Source organism: Macrotis lagotis, chromosome 1, assembly GCF_037893015.1.
Source record: "Macrotis lagotis isolate mMagLag1 chromosome 1, bilby.v1.9.chrom.fasta, whole genome shotgun sequence".
NCBI classification, from domain to species: Eukaryota; Metazoa; Chordata; class Mammalia; order Peramelemorphia; family Peramelidae; genus Macrotis; species Macrotis lagotis.
Window position 1 is genome coordinate 595150419 of NC_133658.1, and position 12941 is coordinate 595163359.

At 41.5% G+C, this 12941-nt stretch overlaps 1 protein-coding gene across 4 annotated transcripts in view; it reads left to right on the top strand.

The window, feature by feature from the left end:
* The window catches only part of ARHGEF4 (Rho guanine nucleotide exchange factor 4), a 524411-nt gene that overhangs the window by 297083 nt on the left and 214387 nt on the right, over positions 1-12941 (top strand). The window contains exon 1 of one of the 4 annotated variants that reach the window (XM_074214907.1): positions 7121-7201. The exons of the other annotated variants lie outside the window; for them this stretch is intronic. Within the exon in view, the coding sequence (XP_074071008.1) occupies positions 7147-7201 (55 nt within the window). The 5' untranslated portion in view covers positions 7121-7146. Of the gene's footprint in view, positions 1-7120; positions 7202-12941 lie in introns of those variants that run through there. 4 annotated transcript variants of the gene reach the window in all.

The following is a 12941-nucleotide window of genomic DNA, read 5'->3' on the forward strand; positions in this document are numbered from 1 at the left end:
CATAGCCCATTCTAATAAGATTCAGTTTATAGGAATTTTTTACATGCAACTATTTGGAAATCACATAAAGTAAAGCAACATAAAATAAACTTGCCATCTTTTTGTAGGTCACTTCTAAAAAATATTTAAAAACAAGTATTAGCGCCTTTTCAATCTTTTCTCCGTGCTTATGACACTGGTATTACCCTCTCTTCTTGGATACTTTTTCCTCTCTGTGTTTTCATGATATAACTGTCCCCTGGTTCTCCTCTTGTTTGAGCATTCCTACATTTCTTTTGCTTGGTGATCATATATGTTATGTCACCTACTCTGGGTCCCCAAAGATTTGTCCTGGGTCCTCTTCCCCTCTCTCTAGACATGTGTCTCTCTTGGTGACCTCATCAGCTCCCATAACTTTCTTTGATTGTCATTTCTGTGCTAATGATCCACAGATCTGTGAACTCATCCCCCTTTCTCTTCATCCTTCATCAGTAATTGTTGGCTGGATGCCCTAAAGAGATCTTACACTGAATGTGTTCAAAACTGAACTCATTAACTTTCTCCCCAAAACATTCCCTTTTCCAAACTTCCCTATTTCTATTAAAGGTTCCACCAAACTTCCAATATTTCTTTCTATATAATCATTCATTCCTCTTCTTTCTCATCCTTCTTAGACAATTGGGGCCCACAACAAATCTTCATCCTCTGCAACATTCTTGTGTCTGATTTCTTCTTTGGTTAATGGGTCTACCACATTAGTTCAGGTCTTCATCACTTCTTGCTTATAGTCCTTGTATCTTCAGTTTCCTCATCATTCCAGTCCTTTCTATTCACTGCTTCAGCTGCCAGAGTCACTTTTCTTAATTACAATTCCCACTCCCCTATTCAGTTAAATTCAATGGTACCCTATTGCTGCTAGGAACAAATATAGGCTCCTCCGTTTAGTTTTAAAGTCTTTCACATTCTGGCCTAACATCTTTCCAACCTTCCTGGATATTGCTCCCCCTTCTGACTCTGTGATCCAACCAAACTGGTCAGCCTTCTGTTCCTCTCACACATAGCCCTCCATCTCCTTTCTCCTAAATTGTTCCCCACGTCTGAACTGTACCACTCCTTCCTCTGACCCATAAATCCTCTTCTTTTCAAGCACTACCTGTTACAGGAAACTTTCAGTTCCTCTAAACTAATACCCTCCCTCCTTAATTGCCTACTATTTAACTTCTTTATATTAATTTATATTCCCTTTATATTTATTCTCTTTCTCCTTATATATCTACTTCTTATCTTCCCTTGACTATGAAACTTTTGGAACATTAATATTCTCATTCTTTCTATTTGTAAGCATAGAGCCTGAACAGTGCTCAGCTCAGTAGGTGCTTAATAAATCTCTGTCTCTCTGTTTCTTTGTCTCTCTCTCTCTCTCTCTCTCTCTCTCTCTCTCTCTCTCTCTCTCTCTCTCTCTCTGTGTGTGTGTGTGTCTCAGTATCTCTGTCTCTGTCTCTCTCTGTCTGTTTCCCTCTCTCCCTCTGTCTCCCATATACACACACACACGTGTGTAGGATTTCCCTAAAGATTCTTCAAAGTGCCAGAAATTACATTGTTAGAATTCTTCCTTTGAATTAAGACAAATTGCTAAAAGAGGCCAGACTGTTAGAAAGGAGTCAGGATTTTTAGCTTTCATTACTCAATCCACAAGCATTTATTAAGTGCTTATTATATACTAGACACTATGTTAAGCACTTAGCATGCCAAAAAAGGCAGAAAGACAATTTCTTTTTCCAAGGACTCACATTCTTTTGGGAAGACAACATGCAAAAGAACTGAACATATAAGAAATATACAGTTTAAATAAATGGTAATTGAATACATTCATGTAGATAAGGTTATTAAGAAACCTGAGGAATCAATTTTGATGGGAGGAGGTCATAAAGGTGAGAATATGGAAATAGACTAGGATGACAGAACTAAACAGAAAATGCTAGTAATAGCTGTGAGAGTAGCATTTCTGTGTGTTTACAAATAGGGTGAAGGGTAGAGCTAGAGAACAGAGCAGATGGGAAAAGGTAAGGTGGGGCAAGCCTGCTGAGTTCCCAATTAAGCTACTCTCCCTTAATTAATGTATCCTGAGGTTTAGGCCAGCCTAAGAAAGGGATAAAATAATAATTCCTTTGCTTTTTTTTTCTTTTCTTTTAAACCACCTGAATGTGTCAGAGGAACTTGGGGGGTGGGGTGGGAAAGGACTGATTCTTATATCTGGAATCCTTAAATAGATTGTTGGAAACATTAACATAGAGATGACAATTAAATCCATGGGAGCTGATGAGATCAGCGGGTGAAATTTGGTTCATCTTAAATTCTTAGGGACATAGTTAGTAGACAGGACTTGAATGAAGATCCACAAAGGCACAGCAGGACAGAACAGTATCATGAAAACCTAGAAAGAAGAGAATACCAAGAGGAAGAGGGTGAGTAAAAGTGTCAATGGCTACAGAGAGCTCAAGCAGGATAAGGATGCCTATGTTTTTGGAAAGCTTAGGGTTCAGGTGAGGAGACAAAACTAGCATCCATGAAAACAGGTATCAGTATAAGATAATTTATGATCCAGGACAAGACTGGTTCATACTCTTGAGTTCTATAGGAGTTTAAAATGATTCTTCTGCTTTCCTAAGAACCTCTCTAATCTTCAGGGATGACCCTGCCTGGTTTCTATCTGTACTAGTATTGGGAAGGTGTGTTCAGATATTAGACATTCTCCAAATAGTCTTGTATGTAACCTCCTTATAACTGGTCAGTTGACCTGGGTGGAGTTATAAACTACAGAAAAATGATGAACCAGGAACTGCGGAGGCAGGACTCAGCTACATTAGGATTTGATTTTTCTGCCTGAAGGGAATTTTCAGTTTTATCTGGGTCATCCTTCTCCAGGTCTAAACCCAAATCATTCCAAACAAGGAATTGTCTACCCTATTTATTGCTCAAAATTTCCAAGGTGGTAACTTCACAATCTTCCTTACATCACATCAGAATTTCTACTTGCCCTTACAGGCAAGGAAGATCTTTCTAGGATCTAATCTAAATCCTTGCAGCTAGAGTTTAAATTCATTCCATTTTGTCTTGTTCTTACTGAAAGCAGGACATAACTGTTCAGAGTCCATTAACATTCAGTCACAGATATCTCTTGGGTAGAAAGAAGTTGTGGAAATTGGAGGTATTAATTGCATACATAGTTATTCATAAATATGTCTATATTTATTTGGGAAGGTTAGTTGTTGAGACTCAATGTGTCTAACTTCTCCTAGAAGATGAGAGGAAAGTATATTGGTTAAGAGGCAGCACAAATAGTGGACTTGACATTATTAAGACTGACAAATCTAACTATGTGACCACATCTAAGTGATCAATCCCAGTTCCTGAAGAACTTCTCACCTGAATTGGTTGAGGGAGTTTCTACATTGGGTTTCTACATTCCATACCAATGAAATCTAGGTCCGACTAAATAGAGGTATATATGTATAATTTATTTAACCCCTTTAATTTGAAAACTATAAATAATTTAAACAGAGCTGGGCTAGTTTTCCTTTGCACTATAAGATGAAGTGAATAATGGTGGTCATCATCAAGGGATATTCAAGTTATTTAGTATAAGTTATTTTCAGCGCTTAAGCATTATCAGCTTGTAGATAATGTACTAATTATCCATAAGTATTCTGTTTATTAGATCAGGTCTAGTATGAGTGATTCTTAGAACTATTCAATAAAGAGTTAATCACAGTTGCTGTGCATACTTCAAAGTGAAAAATTAATTAAAAACTCCACAATTTGGGATTCTCAAATTTAGCCTGGCTTCTTCCCCTCTTCCCCAAATCATCCCTTTACAGTAAATCTGAATTAAATAATCCATCTATGCTTTAAGATTGGAGAAGTCTATCTGGGAGCTTCAGGAGTTCTTTCAGATGTTCATATTATACTTATACTACTTGTTTTTGTGACAGTCACCAAAATTTTTAACTGATTGGAATAAATATCAAATGATGTGAGGGTTCTCTAGAAGCAGTGTGCTATAACATAGTGGTGTCAAATTTTAATAGAAACTGAGCCAATAAACCTTTCATCAGATTTCTGTGGTTATATATTGACTTTGAAAACCACATATTAACATTATCTTTGTTTTATTGTATTTCAATTTATTTTATTAAATATTTCTCAACTACATTTTAACTTGGTTAGGGCTCACTCAAAAATCAAATACTGATGATGAGCTTAACACCTTTGGTGTATTAGATCAGATGATGAACCTGTGTTAGGAAGAATTGGATTCAAATTTTACTTTAACAATCAGTAACAGTATGAACATAATGTTAATCGCTAAATCTCCCTAAATCATTTCTCTGTAGATGGGGAAATATTCTGCAAATACTACATCCTCAGAGAACCTTACAGTATTATAAGGCTCAAATCAGATTATTTATGTAAATGGTTTTGTTGGTCTTAAATTGCTACATGAATGCTAACTTTTACCTGGTTAGTTACCTGTTACCATCATTAAGGTGGAACTGGCACACAGTGCCATGGGAGAATTTTGGAAATAGTTTGGAAAATAGAAGAATTTGAATCCCGTCCTTAACTTGGCTCTTTTTGTTTGCTTTCATCCTTCACAATTTCCAATGCTTTAATAAGAGCTTAAAGAAGGCTTGGAGTAAGTTGTAAGTATGACAAGAAAGGGAAACGAAATGGAGCAGCAAACTAGCTTCTTTTTAAAAACTTAATACAGGGGCAGCTAGGTGGCGCAGTGGATAGAGCACCAGCCCTGGAGTCAGTAGTACCGGAGTTCAAATTTGACCTCAGACACTTAATTGCCTAGCTGTGTGGCCTTGGGCAAGCAACTTAACCCTATTGCCTTGCAAAAAAAAAAATTAAATTTAGTACAGAAACTGGTCTGACACACATAGCTTTCCATTAATGGCAGAACTAAGGCTCTGATATAGTGTGGCATAATGGAAAGAACAGCAGACTGGGAATAAGGAGATGTAGGTTCCACTTTTGTTTCTGCCACTAGATTTTTGTCACTAAGAGGAAAGTCAATTGATCTCTCTGGACTTCAGTTTTCTTATTTCCTTATTTCCTATTCTTAAAAAAGGAATTACTCGATGTTATGAGTCTGTCCCAGTTCTAACATCTTGTCTCCCTATGGTTTTCTGACTTTCAGCCCAGTGATAGGTTTTCCATTATCTCACATGGTCTTTAACAATATCCAGGTCACTTCCTTCTATTCCCTCCTTTTTTAAATTTTCTTAATAGTATCATATACACATATATATTTATAATTCTCTCTCTCTCTCTCTCTCTCTCTCTCTCTCTCTCTCTCTCTCTCTCTCTCTCTCTCTCTCTCCCCCCCTTCTCTCCCCAAATGTCAGAGTGCCCTGGAGCGTGGTGCAGAAACAAAGATGCCTCAGACTTGACCCCTACCCTCAAGGAGCTTCCGACTGTAGTTGGGGACATAAAATAGCTGGATTATAAATAACCACAAGCCAGGGCTATGTTTGCTAATTGCTAGTTGCCTAGTAGCACTCTCTATCTTCACTGTGTTCCTTAGTGCTTGTCAGTGGGTTGTACCAAGAATGTTCTTTGGTCATTTGGTATGTTTATGTGTTCCGTCTCTCCGAGAGGGGCCTTCCTTCCTCTCTAGGGAGGGAGGAGGCATCTGTATTTCTCACTCCCCCCACCCTCCTCCTCCCAAAGTCTTATCTAGGGCTCCACCAATGTTGCTCCCTCAAGGGAACATTGTTGCTTGCTTGACTGACTGTCCGGAACGATGCAACTCTCACTACCCAGTGGGTCAGTGTTGCCAGATTTGCCTTTTAAATCTCTGCCTGGCGTGGGCGCCGGCTGTAGCCTGGAGTAGGACCGCAGCGACATTGCTTCCAGGACTGAGACGTCTGACTGCTGCGCAGAGGCTTTCTTTCTCTTCCGCAGTAGATCCCTGAGTGTTTGCGACTTGTGGCAATAATAGCCCCGACGTGGGGTGCCCCCCCCCGCCCCCGGCAGCAGTGACCCAGGAGGGCTGGGAGTTAGGTCTGGCTCCAAGGCTCAGATTGGGTTCATGCCAGGACTGGCAACGAGACCCCTTTCTGCAGCCCCCTCTCTCATTGGCCCACCTCAGCTTAACCCTTTTCTCTTTAAGTGACTTCTGGAAGTTTCTAGGAAGGAGAACCTCTGTCTGCTGGCTTGGAGTCAGGGCAGCAGCTCGGAGACCCCGGCCTCCGGGCGTCTGGCAGAGATGTGCGCAGCTCGGCAGTTACAGGTTAGACTTGGGTGGGGGGATCTTTAGGGCAGTCTGTCTGCATTTTGCCGACGCCATCATCATCACCGCTGTCGATACCGTTCTTAATATTATTTTGCAAGCGCCATGCCCTATGGAAATGAAGCACTCCCCCTGACACTTCCAAGCCCGGCTCTTCTGCCTGGGTGGCTCTGCACTTGCCTCGCAGGCAACCAGGCTTAGGGGGCGGGAGAAGGGGGCACCCAAGCGGCTGAGCCTGTCCGTGCTGCTGACCGCCCCCTCCCAGAGCGCCGGGAGAAGGTCTCCCCGACCCTGGCCCTTTGGAGAAGCTAGCAAAGGAGGACCTCCCCCTCCCCCCCGTGCCCCCGCGCCGGGTTTGGGCACTCGGCCCGGACGCTGGAGCGGGGATGCGGCCCTGAGACGCGCCTCGGTTCCCTCCGGTGGGAGCTCCCCCCCATCCTCCTCCGTGCCCCCTGCGCGGCTCCGGGCTGCTGCTGCCGCGGCCGCAGCCGAGGAGGCTCAGGCGCTCCGATCCCGGCCAGGGGAGCCTCCTTAGCGGAGCCCCATGATGTCAGCCTGCACCGCGCGGCCGGCGGCGGGCGGCGGCGGGGACGGCAGCGGCAGCGGGGACGGCAGCAGCAGGGGCTCCGCAGTCCGCCGGCCCCTGTCCCGCCACCCCGCTCCCGCCGCCGCCGCAGAGCCTGTGGCTCGAGCTCCGACCCGCCTGCATGAGGACCCAGCAGTGCCCCAGCGAGTCCAGCGGGCAGACCAGCGGCGAGATCTGCACCAGCAGCAGCAGCGGCGGCAGCAGCGCCGGGCTGTCCCCGGGCTCCGATTCCGACAGCAGCGGCGTGGTGTGCGGCGGCCGGGGCGGGGGCGGCGGGGGGATGCGAGGAGTCCTGTCCCGGTACTGGAGCCTGGAGAGTCTGCACTCAGCCACTGGTGAGCGCCCCGCTCCCTTCCCTGCCCTCTCTGCTTCCACCTTCTTCCCTTCCCTTTTCTCCGCTTTCCCATCCTTTCTTCCTTCCCTTCTTCTTTTCATTTCTCTTCTCCAGTCTTCCTTATTCCTTTACCTGTCTCGCTACTTCTAACCCTCCTTTCCTTTCTTTACTCCCTTCCTCTTTCATTTTCCGAATATCCCTTCCCTTCCCTTCCCCCTTCTCCCTTTTCCTTTTCACTCTCCTTTCCTTCTCTTTATCCCACTGCCCTTCGTGGCCATTTGGCCAGATTAGGTTGGGAGAGCTGGGGAAAGGATTTGGGAAGATAAGGAAGCATGGGTCTGTTTTTGAGGCAAGATTAAAATTTGGTCAGATGCATCCTTTATCTGAGTTAGAGATTGAGAGTGTGGTTGAATGGATCCCTAGATTTTGAACCAATTAGCAAAGGAATGGGTTTTCCAAACTCTTGGTATGGGTACCAATATACATACATACTAGCTCAGCCACCCAAAGGATTCCCTCAGCTTGCACAGATGCCACGCTGCACTCTGTCATAGAGAGGAGCTGGTCAGTTGGTGGATAATCCTTACTTAATGCCTGAGGATGAGAGACATTTTAACCTCTCTTAAGAACAGACAGCTTTCTAGGTTTAGACACGATCTCAGACATAGTGTCTGAGTTTCATTCACATTCACTTTCCAAATGCCAAATTTTAACTCCCGACTCTGTTATACATATACTAGAAATGGAGATTAGAACCGTGTTGTTCCAGATTGGTAATAATGTTGATGTTTGTCTTTCCATTTTTCTAAAAAAGACCATGACATCAGGGATGTAATGCCATGACATGCACATGTATTGAATTTGAGTGCTGGGATCTGTGAAAAGTCGCCAGCCTCGCTTCCCTCTGAAGCCATCTGGGTCCAGTGGTCAGTTATAAATCAAGTACAATGGAGATAGCCGATAGAGGAGGACTTTCTTGTTTGGACTGCTGAATACTTGGGAAGCTAAAGTAAAGAAGAAATCTTGTGGAAGGCTGTTAAAGGAGATGAGCCTGATAGTGGCTTTTTATATAGTCAGTTTCCCCCATAGAATTAAGTGCTATTCTGGTGTCTTTATATTTAATTTTCTGCAATCAGTCAATCAACAAGTGGGAATAAGGCCCTATTGTACTAAGAAAACACTGGGTAGGAGTAGATGCGAAGTAGATGTGCAAACTTTGGGAAAACCATATCATCATCATAAAAAATTGCTCAGATTTATATTTTCTTTAAAGCTTGCAAATTATTTTCTTTACAGCAATCTTGTGATGTGGTATAACATAACTAAGTCTCTATTTCACAGATATAATTTAGGTAGAAAGGAAACTCAGTCTTAGAGATGTTGAGGGAGGTACCCAGAGGCAAGCTTGAACTTGAGTCTGATAGTTTTGATTCTATGACCAGTGTTTTTGCTGCTATACTTTACAATCCATAGTTTAATGTTCCCCAGGTCTCAGTTTTCTCACTTATAAAATGAAGAGACTGCACTAGGGTGAATTCTAAGGTCTTTTCCAGTTCTGCTATTCTCTGAATCTGTGACAGACTCTGTGACATTTAGATACGGTCCCTTAATATCTTCAACTACTGGAAAAGGAAGGAATAATTGTTTATATAATGACTACTATTTGCTAATTGCTTTACACATATCTCATTTGATCCTTACAAAAACCCTGATAGGTAGATGCTGTTCATTATCTGAATAATGAATTTTATAGTTGAGAAAGCTGAGGCAGACAAATTAAGTGACTTGTCCAAGACCACATAGCTTAGTATCTGAGACTAGATTTGAATTCAGGTCTTCTGATTCTAGGACTATTGCTCTAACTTAACTCCTAGCTGCCTCTAGATGCTAGAGAATCTTTTTTTTTTGGGGGGGGGAGGCTTTGCAAGTCAATGGGATTAAGTGACTTGCCCAACTAGATAACTATTAAGTATCTGATGTTATAGTTGAACTCAGGTCCTCCTGTCTCTGGGGCCAGTGATCTATCCACTGTGCTACCTAGCTGCCCAAGGGCTACAGAATCTTAAGATAGTAATTAGGATTACAGAATCCTAAATGTACATCTAGTCATCCTTGTCCCTTCTACAAGTTTACTGACATGTAAATCTGCTAAACTATTCTACTTTCTGGAGAGCTCCCCTTGGTAGGAAGCTTTTCCTGATCAATACCAGCAACTGTAGACATTTATCTAGTGCTTTACAGACATAGTCTCACCAAATCCTCATAATATATTGGGAGATAGGTATTATAGGCATTGCCATTTTTATTTTGTTGATAAGAAAATCTGAGACCCAGAGAGGCTGAGTTGTTGCATATTGTTAAATAGCAGCTATTAATTAAGAGAAGTGGGAAGCTTCTCTTCAGCCTTAATCTAGTGCTCCTAGTTCTGCCCTCTGGGGCCAACTGACCAAATCGAATCCCTTTCCCAGACCTTAGACATCAAATATCCAAACAGTACTGTTCCTGCCCTCTTCCTACCCTCTTTGGTCTTTTCCAGAGAAGAGTTGGAATGATAAAATACTTTTAAAAGTCACCTATCAACATAAGAAGTTAATAGAAATAAGAATTCACACTGATAAGGTTTTTATGCTCTTCAAAAAAATTCCATCCCTTCCTCCATGTCAGAGAAGATGGGATGAATGAACCCCTCCTGCTCCCTCAACACAAACTTTTAAAAAAAAATAGGATCATAAATGTGGAGCAGGAGGGGTTCTTAGAGGCCACTGAGGATCAATTTCCTCATTTTGCAGGGGGGAAACTGAGGTAGAGTGAGGCTAAGATACTTGTCCAGGGTCAATCACTAGGACATGTCTGAGGTAGGATTTCAGCCTGGGTCAAATCTAGTAGTACCCTATCTAGTATGTCATCTATCTGAACTTTATTCATAAAATGTCTTTTATAATTTTCAATCATAAATTATTTTCATATCAGTCTCTCAGAATTTATAGAGCATCCTTGACCTTTCCACACAGACCAAAAAAAACTATGGTCAGCTAAGCTAACCCAGGTCACATAGTAGCAGATCTGGGCATCAACTCTCTTAAAGATTTTAGGTTCTTCATTGGGGGGCCCAGGGCTCTTTGTGCCTTGAGATAGGAGACAAACCAGATGTGGGAGACCTGAATTCACTCTCTGAGTTCCAGGGAAATCCCAGGCTCTGTCTACAGAAAAGTGTAGGAATTCAGAGGGTGGGGGTGAGAGTGAGCACAAGGTAAGACTCTTGGCTTAACACAACTATTTCCTTGGAGAGTTCATTTCACATTGCATTTACTGGAGGGAGTGCAAGGTCATCTCCAGAATAAAGGGTTCAAATTAGGAAGAGACCATAGAGATCAGCATGATCACCCTCATTTTACAGAGAAAACAATAAAGACCTTCAAAAGATTTATGCCCCCTTTCACAGCAAGAGTAAGGGACGGAACAGAGAGAGACTGGAACACAGGCCCTCCATCTCTAAAACCATAACATTCCCACTGGGGATAAAAGGTATGGTCAACCAGGGAGGTAACCATAATAGAAGTCAAATGGAAAAAAGCAAAATTTCATGAAAAGAGAATTGTCTATTTAAGCCACTAAGTAGCCATTTGACCTCAGTCAAGTTATTTCATCTCATTTTTGTCTTTTTAATTTAGTAAAGGAGTTGGAATAGATGATTTAAGGTCAGGCATTTTTAACCTTTTTGGGGGTTTCATACAGTCCTTTGGTAGTCTAGTGAAGCTTATGGGCCCTTTTAAATGGCTTTAAAAGCATAAAATAAAGATTAGAAAGGAAGATTATAAGGGAAACCAATTTTCCCAAAATAATTATTTTAAAAAAGATTTTTATTTAAGTTCACAGACACCAATCAGCTTAAGAAACCCTGAGATAGGTATTTTTTTCCATTTTCCCCCAAATCCATAATAATATCTAGGCCAGTCTTTAAAGCTAAAGATAGAATAGGGAAAAAATGTGTGAAACTTTATTAAAACAGGATAAGGCACTATATGGGAGTGTTAGTAAATCGATACTTGACAGTGTTTTGATGATTCTGGTAGTTGATGTAGTTGGTTGTTATTTTTAAGCTGCTGGGTTGTTTTGAAATCTCCAAAGGGGCTCATGCCTGCAGGCTGAGACGATTTCTTTTGCCTCTGTGGCTTACTGTTAGGGCAGGAGCCTGTTGGTCTCCCTGAGGAAGCCAGGGAAACCCAGCAGAGGGCCGCTTGAACTCTCTTTGGCTCTGAGATACTCCTCACATTTTTAATGTTAAGTCTCGGCATTTTCCATTGAAATGTCACCCGCCTTCTTTAGTGGAGAAGACCTCCCTTAGTGATTGAATCACAAAACAAAAGTGTTCACTGGATTTCTACTGCCCTTTTTCTTACCTCATTTTCATGCACTTTATATCAATAGCCCTCCTACTCTTGCACCCTTACCTATTTTTAAACCCTCCGTTCTGGATACAATCTAGCAGTTTTCTCATCTGCTTTTAAATTCTGGCTATGTTTTCAATATTAATAACAGATCGGTACTTTCAAACCCATTCATCCTAGGTTTGTGCCTGTATTTCATCAGTTTCCTTTTCAGAGAGGCTCATAGATGTTCCAGATTGGCACCAAGGAGGCATTTTCCCTATTTTCCCTAAGAGCTCCCATTTTATACTTGCCCTCTTGTATTAGAGTGTATCACTACTGGTGATAAACATAAAAAGAGCATAAATAAAAAGAGAGCAACAGGAATTCTCTCCCAAGTATATAAGGAGCTGCTGTTACCTGGGCAAAATCTAGGTGTTGGCAATCTTTGCTTTACAGCATAGAAAATCTGATAATTTACTGTCATCTCAACATCATTGTACTATAGTAGTCAACCAATATGTTTCCTCCCTTTTCTCTTTGGGAATACTATCACCAGCAAGTGAAGAATTCTCTCTCTAGGTACCCTGTGGTGTAATGGAAAGAACAGTAATCTTGGTAGTAACAGGGTTCTAATCTCAATTCTGCACCCTAAATTCAGCTAGTATCTCCTCCATTTTCACAGATGAGGAAATCAAGACAGAGAATAGGTAGATCAATTTTTAAATAACCTGAGCCCAAAGGCAAAGCTTGTTATAAATACAAATAGTCACAACCATGTCTTTCATTTTGAGATACTCTTAAATCAGAAGTGTCAAATATCTCCTTGCAACACTCTCTAGTACAGCTGAACCAGATTAAATTGTAATTGGGAAATAATTAACAAAATGAAAAATATAAAATAGAATTTAGATACTTTTATTATATGGTTTTCTAAGACAACAGGCAATTTTTTATAGGGAGCCGTATATATAGATTTAGTGGCCTTTATTGCTATTTGAATTTGGCACTACTGCTCTAGATTTTTTTCTAATGAGACTTGATTCTCAACTCCAAAATTAAATGAACAGGATCTTTGCTGTCACATATTGGGATATATTGTGTATTTGTCTTTCATTTTTGAAGAGGACCAATGACATCATAAAATGATAGCTTGACTGGCAAGTGATTGGATTGAAGTGATCAACCTCACTCTCTGAGGCATCAAAGTCCAGTGGTAAGACAAAAATCAAACTTTTCATGGATCTTCTGGATTCTTCTTACTGAGGCTAACTTGTAGTATTAACTTGGAATCTATTGTCAGAAGCATTAAGCTGAGTGGAAGTCTGGAGGCCTCTATTCAAGACAGCTGAGCATGAACTATGTGCCTACTAT